Genomic DNA, 27,997 nt, shown 5'->3' with positions numbered 1-27,997 from the left:
CGAAGAACCCTCAAGCAGCATGCCCTTCTTCACTCGTGTTTTTCGGAGTAAGGACTCCAATTCTTCGAAAAAGGCCGCCCAACGCCAGGTCGTCGAAGACGCCGGTCCTGCAAAACCTACATGGACTGATGCCTGGCAACGGACGGAGGTGGCCCCGGAGGAGGTTCAGGACCTGCTAAGAGGATGTACTCAGGAACTGAAATCGCGAGGTATGCTTGTCTGCGGGGCATTTGACATCAATATCCCCTCCCTTTGAAATCTGAGACACTTTTTCTTCGAACAATGCTGATCATTATCTGCATGCTTGCACAGCTCTACAAACACCGTTTCTACTCTTACCCTTTCGTCCCAGCTCGGATTCCAGTGCCGCTCGTTCCTTTATCCGCAATTACTTCAACCAGTCCGTGGAGAGAGGCTCTCCTCTCAACGGAGATGCCTTGTCGCAAGAGCTACGCCTTTCGGACCCCACGGTGAGCAGGATACTTCTCAACCCATCCACCGTCGCGAGGTTGCATGTCGCTAACTCGAATGCCAGGTTCTCTGCAGTGTGATGAAATGGTGCTGGGGACGACTCCCCGGAGGAGTTGTCACCTGGGAGGCCTACGAGTTGTTCAAGGTCGGCGAGCAAGGTATTTTACCAGTTCACAGCGTCTGGGATATTGCGTGCACGTACACTAACTAGAGTAGATTCTCAATTTGCCCGTGATGCATTCTCGACGTTCATTCCGATCAGCGTAGACTCAGATGCCCGGTCCAAAATTATCTTTGACTTTTTCGACCTCCTAACAGCGGTCGCGGCCCATGGGAAGTCCAACGGTCTTGGAGGCCGAAAGCTCTCCCGATACGCCGGCTGGTGGGCTTTTGAACATACGGATACGGCTAATGGGTTTGAAGGCGCCTATAAAAATTGGATGGCGTATGTGCCCCTGTGACTTCGGATATACTGCGAAGAAGCATGACCAACTAACTCCGTTCCCAGTGCTGCGGACGCAACTAGTCACTTGTTCTTCGCCTATCTGCGTTCTATGTCTCCCGAGTCCCGTGAGATGGGCAGTATATCCACCCTTCCAATTGCTTTGCAGTCCTTGCTCCAAGCGACAGAGTACCCACCTGAGACGCCCACCCTTCTTCAGGTCTCAACCACTAAGGTAATCATGATCGTCGATACGGTCTCACCCACCCCGTTTGCTCTTCTGCGCCGCGCAGGGAACTTTGAGTATCGAGACAGTGACCGACATCTACAAGAGTTCGCCAATTTCGAAGACCCCCTGCGCGCTTTGACCGACGAATGCCTCCGTGTGTTGAAATCCATCTCGTCCACGAATCAGTCCACTGCACCGGATCCGTCGACATCAACTCGGGAGGCATCTTGGTCCAGATTCGAGGACTTCGGCTTTGGAGGTTCTCTGGAGTATGACTTTGAAGACGATGCTAGAGCATCTTCCTCGGCAAGGAGGGAGTTCGGAAGCGGACTGAGGTCGGCCCCTCAATCCGGTGGAGGTGGCCTTGGTCGTCCCACTACCCCGTCGTGGGCAGACTTCATGTCGTCCGGCTTCAGCGATGACAACTTCTTCAAGTCTCCAATTGCACCCGTGCTGCTTCCACCAGACAAGATTCTGCCTCCTATTGCGACCATCCGGGGCCAGAGTTCCCAGTCACATAGGCGCGGCCTGGTTACTGAAGAATCTATGGAGCGGGGTGAGCTGGCAAGTATCACTACGTTCGACCTCGACGACTCCTTCTGGTGGGTGTGGATCAGCAGCTTGGCGAGTGAGGAGTCGCCGCTCCGAAAAGCGGTGTTTGGGCGATGTGCGCTGCTCGAAACGATCATCAAGGATGCGAAGTGGCTAGTTCTGGAGGAACAGGTCAAGGGCGCAGCCTCAGATCCCGAGCCCGGTGCACACATCGTCGAAAAGAAAGGCCTCTTTGGATTTTCAACCCGCAAAAGACTTGGGCGTCGCAAATCCACGGCCAAGAAGGTGAGTGCCTTCGAGGAGTCATACGCACGATCCGACAATCAGGCCCCGCAGAGCAAGACCAGCATTGGTCCTGACCAGCATGCCCGCATCCAGGCTGCTGCAGCCGCGCTGCAGAGGAAGCATCGAGAACAGGAAGCCGCCAATGGATCTAAAGCCAACATTCCGGATGATAGATACTCGACAAAGACCAATTCGGTCATGACCTTACAGCCAGGGATCGTAAACGAGGCGTCGCAAGCCATGAAATGGGCCAGGAATTACGACAAGAATGCGTACCGATCCGCCTATCTGAGCAACAGCCGCGCAGGAACAGGTGCCCCAGCGGATGAGACGGAAGAACCTACAAAAAACAAAACTAGCTTGCCGCCGTCGCCGACAGCAAGCGCAATTACGCGACAGCCTCCTCCCCCCTTGCCAAAGGATACCGAGTCTAGCTCCCCAGCACCTGCGGCGTCCAAGGAGGCTGCTGATGAAACCCCTAGCAGCCGAAATAACAGCACCTGTGAAAGGGAAGGCACGGAATCGCTTCCCAAGAAATCAATGGACTCGACCGATGACTCGGGCCGGAAGCTGAAAAAGAAACAAGGCAATACGGGGTTCAAGGGTATATTCGGAACAGTCAAGAAGAAGAACGTCCCTGAATCAAGGCCACCTATGAAGTCGACTGGCGCCGACCAGTCCACTGTTGCAAACGCTCGCGCCGCCTTAGAGAGTAAAGTGATAACTTCACAGCAACCGGTCACCCACATGTCTACTAAGGGGCCTTCGATGCTGAAGAAAAAGCCTATATCCGCGACTCCTACATCCGAGATTCGCGAGACTAGTGTGGAGGTGGCAGCCGCACCGCAAGTACCCCAGAAGCCAGGGCCCCAGCAGAATGAGGCAAAGGATCACTCTCACAAAACCCCCAGCGCATCTAGAGTCAATGGTGGGCAAAACAGCAGAAGTGGTCGTGAAACCGAATACAATGCACTTTCGCGCGTAAACACCTCTGAACAAGCAGCAGCTGACCAGGAGTTCTCGAAGTTTGATCAAGGACCCCTAGTGGACCAACCGGCTTTTGTTCCAGCAGATTCTCCTGTGTCAGACTCATTCCCTGACCCGGAGAAGCCTGACTCGGTAGCGAAGACAACCTCTGAGCCGCCCGTCGAGCCAAAAGCTGATAGTTCCGAGACTAGCACTCCTGTGCAGACAAACCCTTCGTTCGATCGTTGGGCACAGATTCGCAAGAACGCTGCAGAAAGGGCTCAAGATGCGGCTCCAGTAAAGGAAACATGCCCCGATGAAGCGGATAACAGCGACGATACCAGCGAGGAAGAGAGTAAGTAGAATAGGACACACTTGGATTTATCCAGTCGCCATCCATGATACTAACATGATGTTATCAGCTTTTGAAACTCGTGCAGCTCGGATTAAGGCCCGCGTGGCTGAATTGACCGGCAACATGCAGGCTTCTTCCACCTAATGCAGTCCAGTCTAGTCAGTTTTCATTACCAGTGCCGTCTTGCCTTCCTCTGTATTTCATTTCCGCCAATCTGTTCAATACCTTTCTATTCTGATTCCCTGAATTCCCTTCAATTTCTAATTCTTCATTCAGTGGGCCTGGGTGCGGAGAGATACATCTCTTCCTCGTAGGGTCCGAAAGTACGGAGCACTTAATACAAGGATTGACAAATATACTGTGATGTCCTCTCATTTCTGGATGATCATGCTGCAATCTTTCAATTCTAATTGTGCCATCATCACTCTGTGCGGTTTTCTGGTTCGTTACTTCGTGCCTTTTTTATTTTTTATTTTTTATTTTTTATTTTTTTTTTATGCTTTTTAATGTTTTGACTGCTGTCTGCTGTGTCCCTTCGGCTTTGTCCGTTTTATTCCCCATTCGCTCTTGCTAATTGACTTTGACTTTCCTTTTTGCTTGTTCCTAATATATGAAGTATACCTGAGTTGTCTCTCCCTATGTAAACCAGACCAATCAATAATTAATCAGTTCTTCGTTCTCTTTGTAGAGGGTATATCGATTGAACTGGCTATTTTGACAGACAGGATTCGGGTGTATAGTTTAGAGTTCAACTAAAATAACTAAGGGAAGAAGAGTAATAATGTGTGGATATATATTAGTTATACTATTATTATCACAACCATGAAAGTAAGAATTCGTATATTCCCTTATAATAACACAGTACATTAATATTATCATTAAGTCGGTAGAATATGTGCCCCATCCAACGCCGAAATATGCGTACAAGTACATAAGTGCTTCCTTGCTCCCAGGATGCGTGAATGTGATGTGAATGAATGTCAACAATACACAGGTAGCTAGCTCAATATAGCCTGTGTATGCTGATATATGCTCAATATACTCAAACTCAACTCTGTCCTTTAATATATCCAATGAAATGGAGCCGGGTATCGAATGGTGCCACAAACAATAAAGAGATTAAAAATGGTAGAAGGGACATGAGCAAAGATACATGCTGGAAAAGTAGAATAGCCCGCGTTTGTCTAGGAAGGATCCAAAATGGACCAGTTAGAGAACATATCGAAGTCGTCGAGTTGCTTCCACGGCTATAATGGCGCTCAACGCGCCAATAAATAAACAGATTGATATAGCGTTCGGTGAGTTTTTGTCTAGATTCATCCATTGTGTGTCCGATGCCGAATCATCCCGTTTGGTGCTGGCCGGTTCGAAAATGCTGAAAACGATCCAGCTGATGAAGGTGCCAACAAACTGGGGAAGCGTCGTGTATACGTTCAGAACACCCAGGTAGATCCCGGCAAGTTCTCCGGTCGAGGGCATCTGCGTGGATCCCTCTTCTAGATCACTGTCGCTGTCCGCGTCATGGTGATTAAGTCGCAAGGTTTCCATTTCTGTGTCCCCGTTCATATCACCGTATGCACCGGAACGAAGGCTGGCCGATGTGATCATGGTCACTCCCGACGCGCGGGATTGCTGAGAGGGACTCATGGCTAGCTTGTTGATCTCCACGCCCATGAATGCGAATGGGGCCCAGCAGCTAACAGCCCATGGTACTCCGCAAAGGGCCACAAGTAAGGTTGCGAAAGCTCGGGACCGTCCTAAGGGTGCAAAGATCATGGTGGTGGCGAACATGAGATGCGAAATCAACCAAGTCGTCTGCAAATCTGGGCGAAATGTGACAACCTTCTTGAGAAATGCAGCCATCCCCGGAGGAGGCCGCGGAGTAAATCGGGACCTTTTGCTATCTGGAGACTGTACGCAGAACGGCAAGAGAATCGAGCTGATGAAGGTAATAGAGGAAAAGACAACCAACGACAAACTGCCAACACGACCAACCTCGCCGAGCATATCATCTTGTTTGATTTCATCTTTGGGAACCTCATATCTAAAATACGTTTCTCCGACCCACGTCGTGCTGTAAAAGAGAAATGGAAACCAGCCTATACGAGATCAGTCAATATCACTAGGAGTCGCATATAGAATTAGGATTATTTACCGATCCAGGCCCAGAATTGAGCCCAACATATGGCTTGAATTCGAGGAGGCAAGTCCATCGTAGTCTTGAAGAGCTGAGAAAGCACCTGAAGTGCCCCGGCCTTCCCATCAGAGTCTCTGTAACCACGAGTTAATTTTCGGCTCTTGATGAAGCTGTGGATTACCCACCTTGCAGTAATCAAGACTCTCTCCTTCACAGAACACGACGTGACCGAAACTGCTCCTACCAAAGACATCGCAGCTATAACGGTCATCTGCTTGAACTGAGTGTCACCAAGTATGGTACCAAAAATGCTAACTGTGTCGATTGAACCAATAACATATCCGACAAGATGGCCGATAGCCGACATTCTGGACGCTTCACGGCATTAGCCTCCTCACTTCGACGCTTCGGGACTAAGACATACCCCATGCGGACCCAGCCTGTTGTTGAGGGATAGGCAATGTGTCGACAATTAAGCTGCGACAGCATGCTTGGACTAGTTTGCTGTTAGACAAGACGTAAGGGGTGATAAGCAGATAATAATGGTCTTCCACACTTACCAACGTTGATCGCAAAATCGACGGCGTAAATGCTAAGAACAGCTAGAGCAATCGTGACATTCTTGGCCTGGTACCATAAAAAACCCAAGAGTCAGTCATTGCAGGAACGTTCACGCAGCACTACAGACGATAAACCATACCTTCTCTGTATCCTTGACGAAAACGCCGACAATCTCCCTAGTCCATCCCAGTACTAGCAGGCACAATGTGACGACGAACGAACCCACAATCATGAATGGCCTGCGCCTCCCCCATTTGGATCGTGATCGGTCTGCAATGACACCAATAAGTGGCTGGATAATCAACCCAGACAAAGGACCGGCAATCCAGACGAGTGAAGTCCGGGACTTGGTAAGACCGAGCTGGAGTAGATATGGGGTGCAGTCTATTTCGAACGCATCCGTTAGAGGAAACTTGGCTTATCAGGATCGGAGGTATTCTTCTCACAAGTCATTTCAATGCCCCATGTAAACCTATATGCGAGGGCAGAAATTAGTGGACGGGATTAAGAGGAGAGAGGCAGACTTTGAGAGCATACTGTAACCCCAGCAAACTGAAGGTCAACAGCGCCATGCGCATCGACTCTGTCCGGCCTTTGATGGAAGGAGTGCCGGCCCATCTTGCAGCGTGTGGCATCCTCAGTCTCTAAATACCTGCATGCACTTGACACCATTCACCCTTTCCTTTTATTTTCCATGAACCACCACGCCGGGGCCGTGGTATCGTGATCCGAATCCGGGGATTGTATGCGCTGCGGCGGTCGACGAGTTCTCGAGTTTCTAGAGCAGAATGAACTCTGGTGTAGGGCGAATAAGGGCTTCAGGATTGCCGTAACAAGGGGGTAAAAAAAGTCCAATCCGGCAAGGGTAATTTGATTGTGCAAGTCGCACGGTCCGTCCACGATACAAATGTTGCAAGGGAAGAAAACCGATTATATAAAACCAATAGCTATGATCGTAGGCGTTCGTAGCACAGCACTCTCTGTTGGCCCGACACTGCTTGCTTCAGTCAATGGAAAGGGATAGAGGTAGTGAAAAAGGAGAGAAAGAAGGAGAGAAAGAGAGAGAGAGGAGGGAAGTAGAGAATGAGATGTGGCTGAGAGCGAAAAAAGTTGGGCGGCTCTCAACCAACACGCATGCAGGCCCCGGCTGTCTGCTTAAGCGGCAGCATTCCGCCCCACCGCTTCGATCTATGGTCTGATTAATCAACGGCAATAACTACGATGTAGATTGGACTTAGAACACTGCTCGTGGGGTTCGTAACATTCGCTGTATTCATTTCTAGAATTGACCGCAGGTGAGGCTGCCTGGCTACCTAACACACCAAAAAGATCGCCGAACATTCGTCATATTAACCGAATTCCCAATCATACCATAACAAATGGAACAAGTTCTCCAATAGTGCTATCATTAATACTTTTCCTTCCCGTTTCATTGTTTTTTTCTCCTTTTTCCCCTTTTCTTTTGTTAAGCTTTCTTTTCCTGTCCCCCAGTCTACAACCGGTTAGGGGTTGACGTTAGGGGCCACTGGTAGCCAGCAGCATCACTGAACTTATAACCGAACGATGCAGTGAAGTCGTCAAGAACCGCAGGGCCGCGAGAGCCTGCGTAGGTCATTAGCAAGATAAACACTATCAATATGCCGGGAAAGAGCCTTTTAGACCGTGAACGTACCGTAAGGATATTCCATAGGGATGATCTCCTTATTTTCATCGAGGTAGTGCAGAAGAGGGGTGAACATCCTCCAGCTAGCGTCAAGCTCATCATCACGGACAAAGTTGGAGTGGTCACCCTTCAGGGCATCCAGGATCAGCGATTCGTACGCCTCTGGAATCTTCAGGTCGGAGAAGCGACGGCGGTAGGTGAGGTCAAGCTCAGTCACAACAGTCTGCATAGACAGACCAGGCAGCTTCGAGTTCATTTTAATGTAAACTGACTCGTTAGGCTGGACACGGATGACAAGTTCATTGCGAGGAATGTCCTTGAAGATGCCCGAAGTCACATCACGGAACTGGATGCGAATCTCGGTCTTCTGCTCATTCAGAGCTAAATAAAAGTAAGCAATCAACCGGATAAAATATATTCATGGCGTAGGGGAAACATACCCTTGCCAGCCTTCATGATAAAAGGCACGCCATCCCACCGCTCGTTCTTGATGTACGCAACCATGGCGCAGAAAGTCGGACAACGAGAATCTTGAGGGACGGTTTCATCCTCCTTATATGCGGGCTTACTACCATCCAAGGACCTCCCGTACTGGCCGATAATAACGTTCTTGGGTTCGATCGGGTCCATCGCGCGTAGAACACGCACCTGATAATGTCAACAAGATCTTCGATGCGATCAAGGTCTAAACACTCACCTTCTCATCACGAATGTCTTCAGCGGAGAATGAGATGGGACGCTCCATGGCGAGTAGGGTCAAGACCTGCAAAAGATCTGAAGTATCACAGCATTAGCAGGTCGCTCTCTGATGTAGGAACCTTTTTCAACATACGGTTTTGCATGACATCACGAATAATACCGAATTCGTCAAAATATCCGCCACGTCCCTCAGTGCCGAACGGCTCCTTAAATGTGATCTATATTTGAGAGTAAAAATACTGATTAGAGGTGATTCTAAATTCGAGAGAAAGGTAGCGTATCTGTACCTGAACATTATCGATGTGATGGCGGTTCCAGGTGGCATTAAAGAACTCGTTGCCGAAGCGCATGATGAGGATGTTCTTGACCATTTCCTTACCCAGATAGTGGTCGATCCGGAAAATCTCCTCTTCTTTCCAATTCGGGTCGAGGGCTTTTTGGAGATCCCGAGAGCTCTGGAGGTCCTTGCCGAAGGGCTTCTCGACCTATTAAGACGAATCGGATGTGTGAGCAGCCGCACTTATACCCCAAGTCACACTGAATGCCACTCACGATGATACGAGCAATGCCGTTCTTAGGGTAGCAGTTCCTCTTTAATTGCTCCGAAACGGGGATGAAGACGCTAGGGGGCAGCGCCATATAGAAGACTCGGTTCTGCTCCTTTTGTCCCTTCTCAACTTGCTCGAGGTGCTTCGTGAGGTTGATGAATGACTCGTCCTTGTCATATTGCCCAGAGATATAGGTGCAGAGCTTGCAGAAGCTGTCCAGCTGCTCCTCAATCTCCTTGGTGGGAGTCTTGATGTATGACCGCACTCGCTTCAGGTATTCTTCGCGGTCCATATTCGTCCGAGCATATCCAACGATTCTGATCCCCTTCGGGAGAAATTTGTTGCGGAACTAGACGGATGGTCAATACAGGTCAAGATTGGCGAGCAGATCAACCCTCGTGTAATATGACCAGCGAAAACGTACAAGGCCAAAGAGTGCAGGGAACTATAAACGCGTCAGTTTTTGGCCAGTTGGCGCCAGTTGGTCGAGATTCGGGGAGGAACTCACCGTCTTCTTCTTCGCAAGATCCCCCGATGCACCTAGTACTACAATGACGGTGTCATCTTTGAGTTCAATGGTGCTAAGTCGAAAATCCATATTAGCTGAGAATCAAGCAGTGCCTTGGTAATGGCGAAGAATCAATATTTGATATGCAGGGAGGGAAGGGGAATAAAATAATTGGATAGATGTCGAGGGTATGAAAGGTGCGATTTAGACACGAGACTCAATTGCTTCAGTATGCAGAATCGAAGAATCGCGAAGTCAGGCCAGGAGCGCTCGGTAGCAAACCTGTACATTATCCCTTGAGGTGGCCGAGAGAGCAGGGAGCGGGTGGCAGAGAACCGGGGGGGAGGGGTGTGATGTCAGAGAGGTGACGGCCGTGGTTAAGACTCACCCAGCGTTCTGGCGTTCGTCAGTGCGTGCTATTGTGCTAGCCATGTTTCTAGATGGGCTAATCTGGGAGAATGGTCGCAAAGAAAAGACAGAGGAATTCGAATCTAGGGGAGAAGAGGAGAGAAGTAAGAGAAGCAAAGCAGTAAGGGGAGGACGGATTGTTGGAAAAATCCCCAACAGTCCCGGCGGAGCAAGGTACTTTTTAATGCCGCGAAAGGGCTATTAGTCTTAGGGTGAGCAGCTGCGCTCTCTTACTATTACAACCTTCATGGTGGGGCAGCTTCTTCCACTACTTACGTCGATGCGGCCGCACCGTCCGGATCGGTATGGATAGAGTCGGCGTGATATTGTACTTGGTCGCCGAGTTCCTTTCTCTTCTTCTTCTTCCTCCCCTGTACACTTCTCTATCAAATTCCAGGGATTACTGGGTTTCTCTCTCGCTTTCTCTCGGTATGATTCTTTTCATTCGTTTCTCTATTCACTGTTTTTACGCCTCGGGATTAAGTTCCATTATCTCCTATCGTGGCAATGTTTCGGGTTATTATATCATAGTTTCACCACGTAAAGCACCTAGATTAACCGCTTCCCTACAAGGGGATCCCATCGAAGGGTGCCAGAGAAAAGGAACACTGCCCCTGTAACCCCGTATTACCACATTCCCCCATATACTTGCCCTCATCCTTCCCAAGTCCAGACTGGTATTATCCGAGCCAAACGGTCGACTTTGCCAAGTGGGCTGGAAATTTGATCTCAGCCAACTCCACTAGGAGCCATCCATTGACAAGATGCTCCTTTTAAGTCGCGCGTGGCATAGGATACGGACCCCCGCGTGGACTAAATCAGCAATCTTACTCCGGAGTAAGCGCAGTCAACTATGATCTGACCTGATTTGGTCCTTGGTCCTCGTGATACTACTTTGGTACAGGAACCGATGCGTTCTATGGTTTCTTTATCGTGTCTTTCCAGGCTTCCAGCGAATCCGCGGGCCGCGGGCAGTTCTGACAATGTTACCTCAATTGCCATGTCAGTGCTTTAAAGGTGGAGCTACCAATCATCGAAGTCAACCTGAACATGTAGACTGTCCTTTGCTTCTTACTGTAGCTAGACAGTAATAGATTAGTTGATCGACACACTTCCAGTAAGCATACAGATGCAGTACACAGCAGCGATTTGGACTAACCCCACGCATGGTAATATCGCAGATATTGCGCAGAATCTGCAACGAATGTCACTGTGTCTCCTGAAGCATTTCCCGGTGACCAGTGAAAGTACTCGTGGGGATGGATCGGCGGATTTGTCATCTAGAAGAACAAAGCCTACGGATTCTATTTTCCCGTAATTTATTTTTTGGTTTTCTTTTTCTTATAAAAAAAAAAAAAAATTGGAAAAAAGGATATCAAACCGAGTGTTTCGGCCCAGTGCAGTCCGGAGTTAATGACTACATCCCGAGGCAGGGTTTTACTGGGCAGACCATTTGGATTAGTCGGTGACTCGGTAGATGATCACCATTGCTTTATCAGTATACACTATGGTACAAGGTAGATACATTAGCTCCTTTCTTCTGGTGACGTCGCTCTTTCAAAGAAAAGAAAAGAAAAGAAAAATCTTCTTCTCTTCTCTTAGTCTCAATAATAGGAGTCACGCCAAAACAGTAAATTAGGAATTCGGGAAATAAGTATTGCGTGCTATACATTGTGAAGCTTGTTGCGATATCCTGGTGGGGCTTGACTCGCAACATTTCCAAATAAGTGCTACCGGTATGACCACATTGTAGCAGCTGATCGTTTTGGCTATACCCCGTACAGAGGACTCAACTCATCATAGTAGTAGCACTTCTCACCGTGCCATGATGCGCTGTTACGCAGTGTACCAAGCATCAGCATAAGCAACTCGAATTTGTGAACTTTACACACTGTACGTTATGATGACAATACCATTAATATTAGTGAACTTACGTGATTATCAATGCCCTGTCATCATCAAGGAAGAAGCAGCAAGTTTTGTCAGCAAGAGCAGCTCTAGACAAGATGCTGAACCCGGACTACAGTAGGCCGACAACCAAACAGATGGTGGTTGGCGGTCAGTGAATAGAATCCGGAAAGACTATTTATCCTGAGATATCCTAAAGAGGATTAGCCTCATACTAGAACCCCATCACGGGACTTCGCTTAGCCCTGATCGCTAAGCATCCCGTTTAGGTTAGCGCACCGAACGCACTCTCGCAAATTGTGTGTGCGTTCCATACCGATCGAAGCGACGACAACCACGACAACCCGGACGACTTTTTGCGGGTCATATCTGACTTCCTTCGACTTGTTTGCGTTGCCCGCTGTTGCTCAGAGAATCGCCGTCAGAATGCCTTCGGAACACGGTCACAGACGTGAGTACACCCGTTGCGTTGTTGGAGTTATGATGGAATCTCGATGGCTGGGGATGTAGAGATCCTCGGGAATAGTTGCGACGTTGGATTGTGCGAAAGGACATGCAGGCTAACTGGAGATCTTTTAAATACAGTCTATGTCAAGTAAGTTTCGAGAATCAATATCGTCATGTCGCGCACATCCGGAATTACGTCAAATTTCATCGGAGGATCGGGATACGGATTGAGCTGCGACACAGCGTCGGGACAGAAGTGTTAATATGAATTATTTTCTAGGGGTCGCCACCTGAGCTACCAGCGCTCCAAGCGCGCTGTCAACCCCAACACCAGGTACGGAGCAGCGTCTGACATTCAAGTGTGAAACTGGGACTGGGAATCTGACAAGGTGGTTATATAGTCTGATCCAGATTGACGGTGTCGACAGCACTGATGCCGCCAAGTGAGTAGCATCCGGGCAGTTCTTGGAAATGAAACGGGCAGCTAAGACAGATTACACAGCTTCTACTTGGGCAAGAAGGTTGCTTTTGTCTACCGGGCCAAGCGTGAGGTCCGGGGTTCCAACATCAGGGTGATCTGGGGCAAGGTCACCCGCCCTCACGGTACGTGATTGCATCGATGGTGTGACAGAATAGGATTGTCAATGTCGAATGAACGGATTGCTTAAATATGACTTCGGGACTGACAAGATGACTTGAACAGGCAACTCCGGTGTTGTCCGCGCACAGTTCCGCCACAACCTTCCCCCCAAGTCCTTCGGTGCTACTGTTCGCGTTATGCTCTACCCCTCCAACATCTAAACGACTCGCTTTTATTATGTGTTAGTTGGCACTCCGGAATCTTCGCGCAGACAGTCGGGCAAGGAGTCGACGGGATGAGCCGATGTTGGGATGGAGTTTGGCGGTTTGATAATGTTCGTGGGAGAGGCAGGGCCGTCCAGCCCTACGAATTAAAATAAAAGAACTCTTTGTCTTTACAGCGTGGTTATTTTGTCAGTCCCTAGGCATTTAGAGAGGCTCGACCGGTTTCACATCGGCGAGCATGATATGTCCTGTCTGACAATATGGCTTCTCCCCACTGTACTGATGATCATAACACCAATGCATACCATTTCAACGAACAAGAATACCTGCGGAGTCAGTCAGTTCGGCATTCTATTGGCCACGGTAGTCACGAGCAGCAACAACTAGACATACATCCAGGTCGCGGAGTCTTCGGCGCCCTTTTCATTGTCTTCCATACGCGGACCAATCCCATGCGACACCCGAAACCTCAAGACTTTGAAAATGTGCTACTAACTATATAAACACTCTGTCTTCCAAGTATACACTTACTATCGTGACACCAGTTTAGTTCGGCTTCAAGTCTTGAAATTGTAGACGTGGTCATCTGGTATTATAGATCCAAAAGCCTGCAGTTTTACAAAAACAAGGATCTTGAATATCAACGTATAAATACAATTACTGAATGAATTACATGTACAGAGCCATCCAAATGTTTAATCTGGCGGTAGTCAGATTCAACGAGCAGTCTTCCAAAGAAGGTATATGCTTGGTATATGCTCGGCACGGCTCGCTTCCACACTCCCATTCCTAGATCCATCCTTTCTTGAATCTGATATACGACCGCGCATGTTCCACTTCTTCTGATATGAAGTACATCCCGCTGTGTAGTACAAGAAAGTATTTTCTATAGAACTGAGTCTATCTATGTCTTGCAGCTAACAGTTGGCAATGTGCTCGATCTGAATTCCAAGGGTACACTCTATTGACCATCCCACCAGCGATGTTTTACTTTGATATAGACTGGAGCCCACAATTTGACATTCTGGCGATAGAGATACAGAGAAGAGTCATGCAACGTGAAAGAACATGACGGATATCCATTATTATAGATAGGGGGAAATCATTGAAACGGATGAGTGAGGAATACTTATAGCTCGACGTAGTTGCCTGAACAAGTAGGGGAGTGGTAGCTCTAAGCGAGGCAGTAGTATACTCAAGCATAGTTTTGTAGGCAAATGTGTTATTTAGAACACTAGCGCGTTCCAGAAAAGAGGGTTAATAATACGTTGTTCATACCAATGCGTTTATGTCTAGATGTAGAGCTTTTCATCCCTATTATTCTATAGTATCTCCTTGGAAATCATGTTGGAGTGATAGCTGTTTATAATATCTCCCAGTAACAGCTGTCAAGCATTGAGGTCGTGCATACTTGAGAAAATATTAGTGTTACTATCGTCTTCTAACTCATACTATATGCAAGGGAATAGTGAATACTCCGTAGTGCATATTATAAAGAGCTGTCAGCCATACTTGAACTCAACCGATTTGGTAATATATTTTCCATGCGCTGTTTAACTCTCCCACTGTCAAACCCAATCGACACTGTCAAAGTATGTAAACTGATATCAAGAAATCCCACTGCATAAACTCCGCCAATCATCCGAGGCTGAGGGATTCTGGAACCTGTACTCCCTTGCATTGTTGACGGTGACCCCGAGTTAATAAGAATTAAAGTAGGCCCCATCCCCCACTGTAGTGACCCACCGAATACCTGATCGTCATCGATCCTGCAACGGCCAATCTCTAGCAGTTTTAGCGATAGTGATCCGATTCTTTATCATTTATGTGTCGTGGAGGCTTTACATAAGAGAGAATCCACCCAGATTGGAGTCTGGTTGAGTTACAAATACAATGCCATCCACCAAGGTAGATCCATGCAGAGATTGTTATATCTGTGTAACGCCTTCTGTATAGAGATAGGATTGGGTGGAAGCAGCCCGTCCATCCACCATCGAAGACAATCCTGTTTCATTATGGCTGCTACATACCCAATGGGAAGGCAACGGGAGAGGCAAGAACTTGCTAGTCTTGTCACAGGTGCTTCGGCTGTCCATGGGAAAAGAGATTCCCATCCGATTTGAAGAGAGTCAAACGATACTAGGTGGGGACCACCCGAGAGTCTAATGGTAAAAATAGCGGCCTAACGGTAACAAGAGGGTCTGCTTGAGGTAAATTATATGTACACGGGATGCTTGTACATAAACATATCTTTGACCATGGAATTGTTCCTCCTTTCTGCTTCCTTAATATGCGTCCCCCTGAATACCAGAAGTAAGTCGGAACAACCATGGATGACGACGGTGGCTGGCCTCGGTTGATTGGGTTAGCCTGACACTGGAGAGGGGAAATTGCGTAACAGAGCGAAAGTCTGGCCAGCGCCTGTATTTTATGCTGGAGCCTTACTGGATGGGAGAACTTAGGCTTTCCCAGTGGGTTTAGCGGTACAGTATCCAGGTTTTTGGTGTGTTTCTATTTCTGGTCCTGCACATGCAGATGAAAGGAAAAATGTAAAAACGACAAGAAACAGGGAATAATAGAGTAAACGAGCATGAATAAAAGAGATACAGGGATGGAGATACCAGATCCGTGATGTTTCTGTGGAATCAGGAGAGACCCCAGTTCATCCGCTTGACATCCCAACATCTTTCCAGAAAGACCTGAAGAACCCACATTTTCTTGTCCAGTGGGCTTCTGATCAGAGGCGTTCCAAACTTCCAATTGTTCAACGAGTATCAGTCGAGTCCCCTCCCTATTGCGTGGCGCCAGTCGTCAACACCATGGTTGCTCTTTAGTCAAAAAACCCGCGGCCGTCCGCTTCTCCCAGCATCACCGTCTTTTTCTTTCTCCATCTCACTTTCGTTTGGACAGCGAGTCCTCTTCGCTTCCCCTTCCAACTACACTACCGATACTACCACTACAACTGCGTCTTGCCACAGTCGTGCCGATCCGACACCCCAACCATCGCTTTATAACTGCCTGCTTGTCCGACTCCATCTGCTTGCGGGTCTATTCTCCGCTGATACTGAGATCCGACCACACACGCCCTTGTCACTCTCGTTCTGCAGGGGTCTCTCTCTCTCTCTCTCTAGTCGACTTATATCGACTGAATTGCAATTCCGGCAGCAGTTGCAGTGGTTGAGTCTAGTCAAATCTCAATCAAGTTAAAACCATCATTCCAGGAAGCGGATCTCCTCACAGCCCCCCGCTTTTGCGGCCACTCTCGTGGATTGCAGCATCGTGAATGTCTCAAAACGCTTGATATCTTATTCGATCAATCAGAGCCCACAATCAGACATTCCTTGGCAATTTCCACCCGTCGTGGTTGCGCTCCACAACGGCCGCCATAGTTCTCGCAGATCGCATCGAAACTCGGTTTGCCAGACACTAAGGAGTGATAATAAATACCTAGTAAATTAAAATAATAAAATGGCGGCCCCCCCAGCCGGTCGCGCGTCCTATGCGCCACAGTCGAGGTCTCAGTTTGGGTGGCAGGTCATCACATTCCCATCATTCCAACAACTCGAATAAAATCGATTTGACGGAATCTGCTGAGGAGAAAGCCAAACGCACGCTACATTCCAAAGCCGACCCGATGGTTGCTATGAATGAAGCGCAACCAAGTATGTGCCCTTATCTGCCTTCTCCACCTACTTTGTTTCTGTCTCCTCCCTTTCTCTGTTTTAAGTCGGGGTTTGCCCCTGCAGCCCCACTGCTTTGACAAATTTCTTGATTGCTTTGCTACTTTTGATCTGACTGGTCCCATTCAGTAACGGTTGCCCTCGAGAAGTCAACTTTGAGTTCCCTAAGGGAAATGCAGCATAAAGACCAGTACGGGAATATTATAAGTTCGTCGAAACCTCTGCCCCCTTTTTGGTTGTCATTGGGGACTGTCGAGAGGGACCCGATGCTAATTGTCGCCTTTAAAACAGCCGATCCAGACCTTTCGAATCCAACCCGTCCCCGGCTTGAGCGTCCGTTGGACACTATCCGATCGTTTGAGGCCGCAATCTATGGGACCTATAGCAGCCGACCCGTTTCGTATGCTAAAACAGGTGAGCTTAATATCAGCCTCTAACGGTCACTTTCAGGCCGCTAATAGCCGTCCTAGACTATGAATCAAACCACGGCGCTGAATATAATAGACGCGACAGCTATCATGGAGGTACATGACCCGACACCGTGTGAAATTCAGTACTGTTTTCATGAACCCAGCGAAGTCCACACTGACAACAGCCATTCTCTGCAGGAGCCAACGGATATGTAAATCGGGGGTATAACGAACAGAGCGCGTATTACAACGGGCGTTCGCGACCGGATAGCTTCGTCGAGAACAACTATGGTGGCGGGCCGCCTACGGAGAACTACTACCCTTATAATCAAGGAGGTGGGAGACCCCGACGTCATCCACGCAATACTTCTGAACAGGCAATGTATGGGCAGAATTACTCGCAGAATGGATACGCTCCCACTGGGTATTCTCAGAATGGTTACCACAGATCCTACGAAAACGAGACTGCTGCTTCAGGATCTGGGAGCAACACCGATCCGTATGGAAATTCGACGGATCCAAGCTCCGTGAACAGCTCCATCGACCATCTACAGTATCAACAACGTATGGAGGAGAGGGCGATGGTAGATGGCTATGGATTCCAAGGATATGGCTCTGGGCTCAACATGGAGGGCCAGGCAACGCGAGGGGCGACTGGAGCTGGCAAAATGAATGTGAACAGAGGGGTCCCAGTCATAGATCCGACAGCTGGTGGGCCTGTTGGTGGACCAGCTGCTGCTGCCGCTTCCAATCGTCAACATCTGCGCAAGCAGACCAATGCCTCCGACGCCAGCGATACGAAGCGAAAGAGCTGGTTCAAACGAAGGTTCAGCAAGAATTAGTCTCCTCTCCCTCTCCCCCGTATGAACCTTCGAGCGCGTGATTTTCTGATTCTTTTTTCTACCAATGTAATATCTGAACTGGCGTCTATCCCATGGGAAATTCGGGCGGGATAAGTACCTGGGAACTATATCTGTAGTCTGTTTGTTGATCTTGGCCTCGTCTTTTTTTTTTTTTTGTTTTTGTTTTGTTTTTGTCTTCTCTCCACCTTTGACGTTGCGATTGATTGACGAGATCACGATACATGCGATGTACGATGGCATTTATTAAACCTTTATGGAATATTGCTCACACCATCCCTACCAATAATATGGGAGGTGTTATCTCTTGATTTCTCGACTATGATTCGTCGTATCAGTTTTCTTGTAAGATACGAAATTAATATTGGGTTTGAGAATTTCCACCGAACTACCAACTTCCGACTGCATCTCTGATCCAACAATTTCCATCAGAATATTCTGCACCTCCAGGTAGTCTGAATATGCGAGAGGTCCTCCCATATTCAATCAATGTGGTCGAGAAAGGGGGAGAGAAAGACGAGTATGCATATATGGATGAGCTGGAAGTGGGTTAACAGTGGAAAAAATGCATATATGTAATTACTCTGAACCTCAATATGCATCTAACAAAGCCGAAAGTATCCGAAGAAGGGATATAACTATTTATAGATCCTATCAGAGACTACTGAGAAGGGCTGAGAGGCATTGGACCATGTCCAATCAGCGTACTAGTCTCTGATTCGATTCGAATGTTGGATGCTATATCGTACATATTGAGATAGAATCTCAACATTAATTAATCAGAATAGGTACTATCGTGACAATGGGAGCCAACAAAATATCAACCAAGCTAGTTCTTCCCAAAAAGTATATATTTCAACTTATCTGCCAGTCCATTGTGAGTCACCGACTTCTGATGCTTCTTCTCCTCTTTCTGTTTCCTGTGTTCTTCGTCGAGATGGACGTTGCCCTGACCGCCGCGCTATCAGTTCCTTAGTTAGTCATGACTTCTTAGACAATAAGGAAGGGAAAAACATACACCAACATGGTAATCCCCATCTGTGGAACTGCGAATCGCCAGTTCCGGAATGACTTGCGCATCGTGGGGGACTTTACTAGTTACTCGGACGTGTGGGGAGCCGATGTTTCCTGCGCCGCCTCGCTGGTAGATGTTTAACAATTGAGGTCTTTGCATAGCGCAAGTGATAGATATCTGTATAGATGCCTACACCTATCTGAACGTTGGTCGGTATGACTTACACCAGCTGAATAGGCTCCATCGCCTTGGTCGCCGTAGACGCCTTCACGGATGATACCTGCGTCGACGTAGCTATCGTTGTTCCTGTTATTATCGGGATGAAGAAGATGAAGGATAGGAAGAGAAAGGATGCGTACGGAGTTGGGTCGGCACTGATGTTTCCCTGGCCTGGGATTTTTATGTATCCGTTAGATTTATATATATAAGTGGAATGAAATGAGATTAGGATGGCAGACCTCCTCGGCCATGTGATACGATGGGGTCGTGTTCTCCCATGATGTATGTAGGATCAGATATATCCGCTTGGTTTGTATGTACTAGCATGTACTATCGTGTACTAGTAAAGGATAAATAAGATTGCAATATCGCTGACGGACATTCAGTCGGACTCGGTGCGCCTAGAGGTTGTACGAATACAAAGACAGATAAAGAGATGAGCGGGATCTTATACGAGTGATGGGATATTCCATGTATGTCAATGATGCCTGGAAATGACGTCTGTCGCGTGGACGATAAGATAACAGTCCTGCGGGGAATTCATGACTAACCCGGTTACTGATAAGAAAGACAGAGGGAGAAGAGATTCAGATTCACAATCGTACATGCTCGAGAACGTCTTCTCGATTACGATTCCAGCATCATCGCTACAGCTACGACACAACATATCAATACCATTCAGTGGTACTCCTACTTTTTCTCTGCAACTGGTCCTCCTCCGGTGGTGGGAAGACCCATGAAGATCTTGAACGAGTCGTAGCTAGAAGGTGTTAGTATACTCGGTCCCAAATAGTCAGTAGCAATACATACATCATCCATTGTAATCCAGTCTATACAATAACCAGATTAGCAATATTTCAGTTTCTTTCCTCAGGTAAAACCTACCAAAGTTCCAATCATGACGATTCGGACAGGAAGACCATTCCATAGGCCCTTGAAACCGATGTCCTTGTAGATTCGGCTCATTGCCGCACCAAATGCCTCACCCGCCTGCCGGTTCGCATTCAGTTTACTGACCATCACGTCGGCAGGGTGCGACACGACGGCGCAAAGAATACCGGCCAAATAACCACCAGTAAAGGCTACTCCGGTTTGGGCTCCCTTGTTATAGTCGGATTTCTGACCCGGAAGGGTGTTGTAGATCATCTCGACGATGGTCTCGAAAGAGGCAAACTTCATCATGGTGTATGGAATCTGTCGGCCCCAAAGAGGGTACAGTCCTTTGTAGAGGCTGGGAAACTGGTTAGTGATCCGTCAACACCGATAGCACGTACTCACCCGGCAACTCCTTCCTTCGAGACAACGCTGGAAATCCCAGAAAATGTCGAGCGGAACTCTGGCGGTATCGTGGTCTGCGTGCGCACTTTGACGGATTCGAATGGACAGAGGGCCACATCGGCAATGAGTTCGGCTGACGCACTGGCTGCCAGATACAGAGAAGTCTTCCAGCGATTGGCATTTTCGGCTCCAACCAAGTCACTGTAGAACTTCTTGAAGTATTCATAACCTCCATATTTGAACGCTCCTTGCGCCTTGAATCCAGTTAGTCAGTGGCCGCGAGGCCTACTCTAATTGACCAACTTACACTGTATCCAAAGAATGTAGGGCTCCAGCCGGTGAACACTCCTCTCAGACCTTCAGCGCCACGAATCTTACGGAAAGCCTCCATGTTGCTTTTATACAGCAGCGGGTCTACCTGCCGCCGACACTTAATAAGGTCTAGAGGTGTTACAGCTGTATGAGTGAGACCCTGTTCGAGAACTCGCCATTAGAATTCTGGATATACTTCATCTACTCAGTCCGATATAGGAGACAAATATAAAATAATATACTCACGCAAGCAAGCAGTCCGCCGAAAGTACAAGACGCATAATACTTGGGAGTCCATGGTTCTATATGACCTGTCCTCGCTTGCACCTTTTCGCTCGCGACATTGAACTCCCGTGTTACTTCTTTAGCAAGAGCGTCCGCTGACTTCTTGGTATCATCGATCACACTCCAGGCTGGGAAAGGTTTCCGCCTTGTTGATGATGACTGAGAGTACTCCTCAACCCGAGGCAGCGGATAATGGGGAGCGAGGGCGCTCACGATATGGCTTTCAGAGGGAAGCATGATGAAATATAGGCTTTAATTGACAGAATTCAGTTCCACCTCCGTCAAACAATCAGAGATACGGAGCCAAAGTATGGTACACCGAGTATAGTCTCCACTCTTAAATTGGGGGGGTGGTGATCGATGGGAACCAACAATGATCAGCCAAGAGGGTGAGGAAGACGTCCAGACTGAGAGAAACAATAAAAGTGATAGGGGTACACAGCGCAGGGTAAGGTGAGCACTGAAGAGAGTAGAATTAGTTATTTAACTACAGGACGGGTAGTGAAGCTAAAGTTATCTCCGTGAGGTCTGAAACCGGAGTTAACTAGGTAACTACGCGAAGCCGCTGGCCGATGAGTCAGCAGTAATGACGTCGCAGAGTGACTCGGACAGTCTTGGCGGGGATATTGCCTCATCCGTTGATCGGACTTCCACTAAGCACATGTTCTTGCATACCTTGTTGGTCGGTAACTACGTTATCCACCTGGTTATTTTCATATTGAAAGTTGCTGCTGAGGCGTCAATTGAACATCTCCTGCGATACCTTCCACCGAAATCCCTCCATCCTGCGACTTATTGATATGGCTTCATATCTGACGGCTAGTGAGGCATTTGCCCGCGAAAAACTCTCCCCCGACGTAGAACAGTCCACATCGCACTCCGCATGGGCTGATAAATATCGTGGGGTCAGTCATCTCCCCTACTCATGTCAGCTCCGCGGCTGATCAGCAAAAACCCTATAACTGACATCGCCAGGTATAGGCTACGGTCGAGGATCTGGAACCCCCGCCGGCGCTGTCGGTCTCCCCCAGCGATCCGATATCTTCTGCTCTAATGGCGGCGTATGAGCGCGATTACACCCACCTCACAGTGATCTCGTCGACGAAACGATCTCTGCTGGGATACCTCAGCATCCCTCGGCTCAAGGAGATGCTGAAAGAAGGAACCGTGAAAGACTCGGATTCCGTGTCGGCGGCGATGCAGCGCTTCAACCGGAAACGGGGCACGTACCAGGTCATTACCATGGAGACTCCTCTGGAGGAGCTGGAGCAATTCTTCGAGAGTGAAACGGGCCCCAATGGGGAGAATAGGGGGAAGCAGGATTTCGCTGTGGTGACGGATGCCACCCGCAAGTTTGTGCTCGGAGTTGCTACCAAGGCAGATCTGGGAGAGTTTGTCAAGAGAAGGCCGTGATTAATTCTATGTTGTTTGTAAAGCTTTTTATTTTTATTTTTCTTCTTCTTTTCCTTCACTGTTTGATACTCATTTGGTAGTGCATTGCCAGGCGCAGCTATTCAACATGGACTGGATATTCTTGTATTGCAAGCCATAGAGAGGACGGGTGGGTTCCATTGGAGATTAGATGATTGATGAATTATTTGCGTTATTCACGTAACTTGCCAGTAGAGGAACCCAATCATGACATTTTTGCTAGCTGATATTCATACTTCGTGATATTAAAGAATCCATTCAAATCCACACACGATAGACCTGCCATAGTTGATTGCCTCAAAACGCCATCCAAGCAAATGCGAGTGACCGGGACAGATATAAACCCGGTACCTAAGACCTAATACATCGAACAGGTGTAACAGAGTAAAAGGCATCAATACCCGGGATCTCATCCTACTGAGCCTTCTTTTCCTTCTTCTTGGCCAAGGCTTCTCTCTCTTCTTGGTCATCTTGCCATGCAACATAGATGTATGCGAATAGGACCACATTGGCGGTGATTGCTGCCGCAATACCAGCCACCGTTGAACTGGCTGCACTGTGGTTAGATAAAACATCACCGTTGAAGAACCAAATAGGCAAGCGGAGATAATAATCACCTCCAAACTCCACAGCCACAAAGTACATGCCAATGGGAGATGAGATCATTGCGGCACTGAATCCTAACAATTTAAAGATGACATTTCTGCAATGTCAAGTCAGTGTTCGTGACAGTCGATATCTGATATATAGTCGAACGTTCACCAAGAGCCATAGTCAAGAGATGAACTTACGAGGGAACTGCAGGAGTAACATCGGAATCGGATGGCTTCTCGCCTACGGAAGGAGGAGCAGCAGCAGACTGCGCCTGAGGGCGACGACTGGCCATGGTAGACTTGTTGGGGAAACTGATAGCAAGGGAGGAGCTAGAGAGGAGCCAGAGAGGATGAGGATGCAGAAAGACGGATGACTGAATGAGAATTAAGGGAGAAAGGAACGATATGAGTTGATTGTATAGTGTTTTGATCGGCAATGAAATATGGACGTCTGGGTGTTGTGTCTCCCCATTGGCCCCGGAGCTGAGACGGACTGATGGTTTCCCCACGCTTTTATGGCGGACTCCAGTTTTCCCTTGTTGGTCCCTGAGTCCCTGAGTGGCGATTCTGGTAGAAGCTGTCGAGCCGATGTTAGACTTGGGTCTCTTTCACTCTTTCACTCTTTCTCTTCCTATCTCATCTTCGATGCTTGATATTCACTCGTTTTAGGTCGTCCGTCGCCGCCATCCACAGCTTTCCCTGTCCGTCTTAATTGAAGCGCCAACCCACGTGACCGGGCGCGTCTGGCGCGTTTCTTTTCATCTCTATTTTTCTCTCTACTCTTTTATGTTTAACGCTTTTTCTTTTCCCTCTTTTGCGGAGACCGAGAGGGAGGAAGCAGAGAGCTCCTCTTAGGACCGGGCGATTATTCACTGGGACGCCTTCACTATGGACGATTCGGTCCCTGATACGCCGGTTCGTGACAAAAGGGTCGTTCACGGCACTCCGCCCAAAGACGATGCAGAATATGAGACGGTTGCCACCGTGCCGCTGGCGAACCATCACCAGCCTCCCACCACGCAATTGACCCCGGCTTCTCAACGACTAACCCAACCGACCCAGCTTGTGGAGCCCCCTCCATCTGCGAAAAGAAATTCTTCGGTTGTCCAGGTTGTCGCTTCCTCTCCGTTGGGCCCGGCGTCCTCACCATCTCGTCCTACTCCGGTCGGCGGTCGTCTTGCCAACATCATGGCTCCTACTGGCACTCAATTCCGTCCCCCTGTCTCCGCAGGACCGGCCAAGCGTGCTCCGGTCATCGACCTCGACGAAGGCCCGACGTATCGTGGCGGATCTTCCGACGACGACGGCCAGACGGCAAGGAGCACGGATATTAAACCCTCTATGTTCACCAAATCTACTCGCAGCCCCGAAAAGGTCATGGACTCCCCTCCCGGAGGGGATCCATCGATCAATCGGTTCAAAGAGATCACTGCGTCGGCGATGTACAACCCCATGAGCCCCAAACGCCCTGCCGCTCAAATGGACCCTGCCCCGAAAGGGATTCCGGTTAAACGGCCCCGCCAGGATGCGCCTTCCCGTGCGCATCCAGTGCAGGTGAACATTTCATCTCTACAGGATATCGAAGATTATCAGACGCGAGTGAAGGTGGAACGAATGCTGAAAATAATGCCCCAGAAGTCGGTTCAGGCTTGTGTGCAGGCCCTCCTACTCAAACGCGGAAATTATGATGATGCGCTAGATTGCTTAGCCAGCGCCGATGAGATTTATGTGACTGGGAGGCTTGATTCGTCCGAAGATGAGCTAAGTATGGGCAACCATGTATCATCCAATGTGCCGGCGAAGCAGCAGATCAAAGCTCGGGGCACAATACACGATAAATGGGCTGCCATGAACCTGCAGAATCGCGGCAGCCAGAAGACGGAACCCTCGCAGGAAGAGTCCAAGCCACTAAGGCGCTTGATGAGGGGACCCAAGAACCGTGTCGCTTCTCCAAGTCCCGTTCGCTCTGAGTCGCCCCCGAAGAAGAAACCCGGTCGACTAATCCAGGGACGGAGGCGCCCCTCGCTTAACCGCTCAGAGTCACCGGAGGCGCCCTTGGTAATATCGGACGATTCGGACTCCGCGATTGACGCTGCGCCGGAGAGTAGTGAACAGTTGGAGACGAAAGTGTTGAACTTTTTCAACAGTTGCAACATGCTCGACTTGGCCGACATTGCGGCGACCACTGAAGAGATTGCCGAGCTCATAATCTCCCATCGCCCATTCGCGACTCTAGATGAGGTTCGTGCTGTTCCTGCTCCCGCCAGTACGCAAGCCGCAAAGCCCAAGGGCAGCCGCGGGCGGAAGACACCCAAACCAATTGGCGACAAAATTGTGGATAAATGCCTCGACATGTGGGTGGGATATGAAGCGGTTGATTCTTTGGTTGCTCGCTGCGAGGCGCTTGGTAAGCCAGTCGCGGCGGAGATGAAGAAATGGGGGGTGGACATCTTTGGGAAGCGCGATGGAGAATTAGAGCTGGTATCAATGGATCCTGGAGCATCGCACGATTCCGGAATTGGGACTCCAGCCAGTCAGCGGTCCGATGAAGATAGTGACGGGCCTTCCTCGAACTCTCGCAAAGGCCGATACATATCCCAGCCTGCAATTATGCGTGAAGACCTGAAGATGAAGAATTATCAAATCGTCGGCATCAACTGGCTGTCGTTGCTGTTTGAAAAAGAGCTGAGCTGCATCTTGGCGGATGATATGGGCCTCGGGAAAACCTGTCAAGTCATCGCCTTTCTGGCCCATCTGTATGAGAAGGGGTTCAAGGGCCCTCATTTGATCGTGGTGCCTTCTTCCACCATCGAAAACTGGCTCAGAGAGTTCCAGAAGTTCTGCCCCACCCTCTCAGTGATGCCATACTATGCTGGCCAAGCGGAGCGGGCGATGATCCGGGAAACGATCGAAGACAACCGAGACAGCATCAATGTAATTATCACTACATATACGATCGCGAAGGCCAAGGTTGACGCACATTTCCTGCGCAACATGGATTTCTGTGTCTGTGTCTATGACGAAGGGCACATGCTCAAGAGTTCGACGTCCGTCTTGTATGAAAAGCTGATTCGGATCCCAGCCCGCTTCAGGCTGCTACTGACGGGAACGCCTCTTCAAAATAACCTGCAGGAGCTTGCATCACTCCTTGGGTTTATTCTCCCGAAAGTCTTCCAGGAACGCAAAGACGATCTCCAATATGTCTTTGCCAACAAGGCGAAGACTGTTGACGAGTCCCACTCCACGCTCCTTTCTGCCCAGCGCATTGAACGTGCGAAATCCATGATGAAGCCATTTATCTTACGACGAAAGAAACATCAGGTCATTGATCTCCCTGCAAAAACCTCTCGCGTGGAGTATTGTGAGCTCAACGATGCACAGCGGGAGATCTACGAACACGAAAAGGAAGAGGTGCGTAGGCTTTTAGCTGACCGAGCAGCTGGTAAAAAGACGGGCAACAAGTCTGCCAATATTTTAATGAAGCTTCGCCAAGCGGCCATCCATCCCCTTCTATACCGCCGCCACTATAAGGACACTATTCTGAGCCGAATGGCCAAGGCGTGCTTAAAAGAAGAGCAATGGTCCATGTCTAATCCGGACATCATCTTCGACGAGCTGAAAGCCTACAATGATTTCGAATGCCATACCATGTGCGTCAACTACCCGAAATCTCTTGGGAAGTTCGTTTTAAAGAACGACGAGTGGATGGATTCGGGGAAGGTGGACAAGCTTTGCGAGCTGCTCCAGCGGTTTAAGGAAAACGGGGATCGCACTTTGGTCTTCTCTCAGTTCACCATGGTCATGGATATCCTTGAACATGTGCTCGAACATCAGCACGTTGGCTTTGTCCGGCTAGACGGGCGGACAAATGTCGAAGACCGTCAGTCCATTCTCGATGCTTTCCATGAACGAACCGACATCCCGGTGTTTCTCCTTTCCACCAAAGCCGGCGGCGCAGGTATCAACCTTGCCTGTGCCAACAAGGTGGTCATCTTCGACTCCAGCTTCAATCCTCAGGAGGATGTGCAGGCTGAAAACCGCGCCCACCGAGTTGGTCAAACCCGCGAAGTTGAAGTTGTTCGCCTTGTGACCAAGGACACGATTGAGGAACAGATCTACGCTCTTGGCCAGACCAAACTTGCTCTGGATCAAGCCGTCGCGGGCGAAGATGGCATCGAGTCCAAGAAGACCGAGGAGGCTGGCATGAAAGTGGTTGAAGATATGGTCCTTGCAGATCTGAATGAAGAGAAAAAGGATTCATAATTTTGAGGACATCTGTCCTTTCCTTTCCTCCTTTCTGGCTTCGCCGACCCATGTGCAGTTACAAGAGTGATGAGCACTGATTTTCATCGGTGTTAGTATTTAACTCTACGTGATACTTTGTACAAGGGTAGATCTATTGTGCGACACATTTTCGTTTCTTTTTTGTTTACAATGACATTGTACTAGCGATCTGGTTCTTTACATATTGTCATACTGTCACGACGTATGTACAACGTTGAATTTTGCCATGGAGGCAAAATCGGGGTTCTTGTGGCGTCGTGTTAGCCTGTGTTGGAACTTGTCTATTTTCTTTTCCCATTCTCTTTCTTTCTTCCTTATTCTAATAGAAAGGAGTATGACTGGTTAGCTAGAGTCTCTGCTATCTTCCATAATGGAGATTAATAGATCATACGATTTGGTCCTGAGTTACAACTGGAGTGCTCTTACATATGTTTTGATTATACAATGGAGTTGAATAAAATGTTCTATGTATTAACCAAGCACTTTCCTTTATTTTGTTCTGTAAGCTTGCTAGTCAATTATATAGACGATGAGTATGCAGTATGTACTGCGAGGAGAGACATGAGCTCAAAAAGACATGAAATACCATGGGAATCTATCATAAAACTCCAAAAGCAACAACTGAATGCTGAACACCAGGGTAATGC

General features: G+C 48.6%; 10 protein-coding genes across 10 annotated transcripts; 5 read left to right on the top strand and 5 right to left on the bottom strand.

Moving 5' to 3' along the window:
- Positions 1-19: 19 nt before the first annotated feature.
- Positions 20-3,444, top strand: ATNIH1004_007374 (uncharacterized protein; the record flags this gene model as incomplete). Its single annotated transcript, XM_033571999.1, has 6 exons — positions 20-209; positions 313-470; positions 536-629; positions 688-916; positions 980-3,300; positions 3,368-3,444. 6 exons carry the CDS (start codon positions 20-22, stop codon positions 3,442-3,444), a joined length of 3,069 nt encoding a protein of 1,022 aa, XP_033425314.1.
- A 1,065-nt stretch (positions 3,445-4,509) lies between these two features.
- ATNIH1004_007373 (putative sucrose transporter) lies at positions 4,510-6,616 on the bottom strand (the record flags this gene model as incomplete). Its single annotated transcript, XM_033571998.1, has 7 exons — positions 4,510-5,399; positions 5,456-5,571; positions 5,623-5,812; positions 5,862-5,933; positions 5,998-6,064; positions 6,138-6,359; positions 6,536-6,616. 7 exons carry the CDS (start codon positions 6,614-6,616, stop codon positions 4,510-4,512), a joined length of 1,638 nt encoding a protein of 545 aa, XP_033425313.1.
- Positions 6,617-7,490: 874 nt separating this feature from the next.
- Positions 7,491-9,848, bottom strand: ZWF1 (glucose-6-phosphate dehydrogenase; the record flags this gene model as incomplete). Its single annotated transcript, XM_033571997.1, has 10 exons — positions 7,491-7,600; positions 7,671-8,042; positions 8,102-8,309; positions 8,359-8,435; positions 8,494-8,578; positions 8,648-8,845; positions 8,913-9,257; positions 9,333-9,353; positions 9,417-9,489; positions 9,805-9,848. 10 exons carry the CDS (start codon positions 9,846-9,848, stop codon positions 7,491-7,493), a joined length of 1,533 nt encoding a protein of 510 aa, XP_033425312.1.
- A 2,310-nt stretch (positions 9,849-12,158) lies between these two features.
- RPL35B (60S ribosomal protein eL33) lies at positions 12,159-12,980 on the top strand (the record flags this gene model as incomplete). Its single annotated transcript, XM_033571996.1, has 6 exons — positions 12,159-12,183; positions 12,318-12,327; positions 12,460-12,513; positions 12,581-12,622; positions 12,682-12,782; positions 12,883-12,980. The coding sequence occupies 6 exons, from the start codon at positions 12,159-12,161 to the stop codon at positions 12,978-12,980; spliced, it is 330 nt and encodes a 109-aa protein (XP_033425311.1).
- Positions 12,981-16,482: 3,502 nt separating this feature from the next.
- On the top strand, positions 16,483-17,915 carry ATNIH1004_007370 (uncharacterized protein; the record flags this gene model as incomplete). The annotated part of the gene is made up of 4 exons (XM_033571995.1): positions 16,483-16,645; positions 16,793-17,077; positions 17,134-17,187; positions 17,272-17,915. 4 exons carry the CDS (start codon positions 16,483-16,485, stop codon positions 17,913-17,915), a joined length of 1,146 nt encoding a protein of 381 aa, XP_033425310.1.
- An 847-nt stretch (positions 17,916-18,762) lies between these two features.
- Positions 18,763-19,446, bottom strand: ATNIH1004_007369 (DUF3602 domain-containing protein; the record flags this gene model as incomplete). The annotated part of the gene is made up of 5 exons (XM_033571994.1): positions 18,763-18,894; positions 18,952-19,074; positions 19,173-19,254; positions 19,308-19,338; positions 19,407-19,446. The coding sequence occupies 5 exons, from the start codon at positions 19,444-19,446 to the stop codon at positions 18,763-18,765; spliced, it is 408 nt and encodes a 135-aa protein (XP_033425309.1).
- Positions 19,447-19,857: 411 nt separating this feature from the next.
- On the bottom strand, positions 19,858-21,279 carry ATNIH1004_007368 (putative mitochondrial phosphate carrier protein; the record flags this gene model as incomplete). The annotated part of the gene is made up of 6 exons (XM_033571993.1): positions 19,858-19,927; positions 19,978-19,997; positions 20,053-20,398; positions 20,446-20,699; positions 20,753-20,917; positions 21,004-21,279. The coding sequence occupies 6 exons, from the start codon at positions 21,277-21,279 to the stop codon at positions 19,858-19,860; spliced, it is 1,131 nt and encodes a 376-aa protein (XP_033425308.1).
- Positions 21,280-21,628: 349 nt separating this feature from the next.
- Positions 21,629-22,455, top strand: ATNIH1004_007367 (putative cystathionine beta-synthase (beta-thionase); the record flags this gene model as incomplete). The annotated part of the gene is made up of 3 exons (XM_033571992.1): positions 21,629-21,720; positions 21,779-21,947; positions 22,024-22,455. The coding sequence occupies 3 exons, from the start codon at positions 21,629-21,631 to the stop codon at positions 22,453-22,455; spliced, it is 693 nt and encodes a 230-aa protein (XP_033425307.1).
- A 432-nt stretch (positions 22,456-22,887) lies between these two features.
- On the bottom strand, positions 22,888-23,359 carry VMA21 (vacuolar ATPase assembly integral membrane protein VMA21; the record flags this gene model as incomplete). Its single annotated transcript, XM_033571991.1, has 2 exons — positions 22,888-23,176; positions 23,265-23,359. 2 exons carry the CDS (start codon positions 23,357-23,359, stop codon positions 22,888-22,890), a joined length of 384 nt encoding a protein of 127 aa, XP_033425306.1.
- Positions 23,360-23,954: 595 nt separating this feature from the next.
- Positions 23,955-27,329, top strand: ATNIH1004_007365 (uncharacterized protein; the record flags this gene model as incomplete). Its single annotated transcript, XM_033571990.1, has 1 exon — positions 23,955-27,329. The coding sequence occupies one exon, from the start codon at positions 23,955-23,957 to the stop codon at positions 27,327-27,329; it is 3,375 nt and encodes a 1,124-aa protein (XP_033425305.1).
- Between the last annotated feature and the right edge of the window lie 668 nt (positions 27,330-27,997).

This window comes from Aspergillus tanneri (genome assembly GCF_003426965.1).
Source record: "Aspergillus tanneri strain NIH1004 chromosome Unknown AapTan_7_pilon_pilon_pilon, whole genome shotgun sequence".
NCBI classification, from domain to species: Eukaryota; Fungi; Ascomycota; class Eurotiomycetes; order Eurotiales; family Aspergillaceae; genus Aspergillus; species Aspergillus tanneri.
This window is presented reverse-complemented; position numbering and strand designations above follow the sequence as displayed.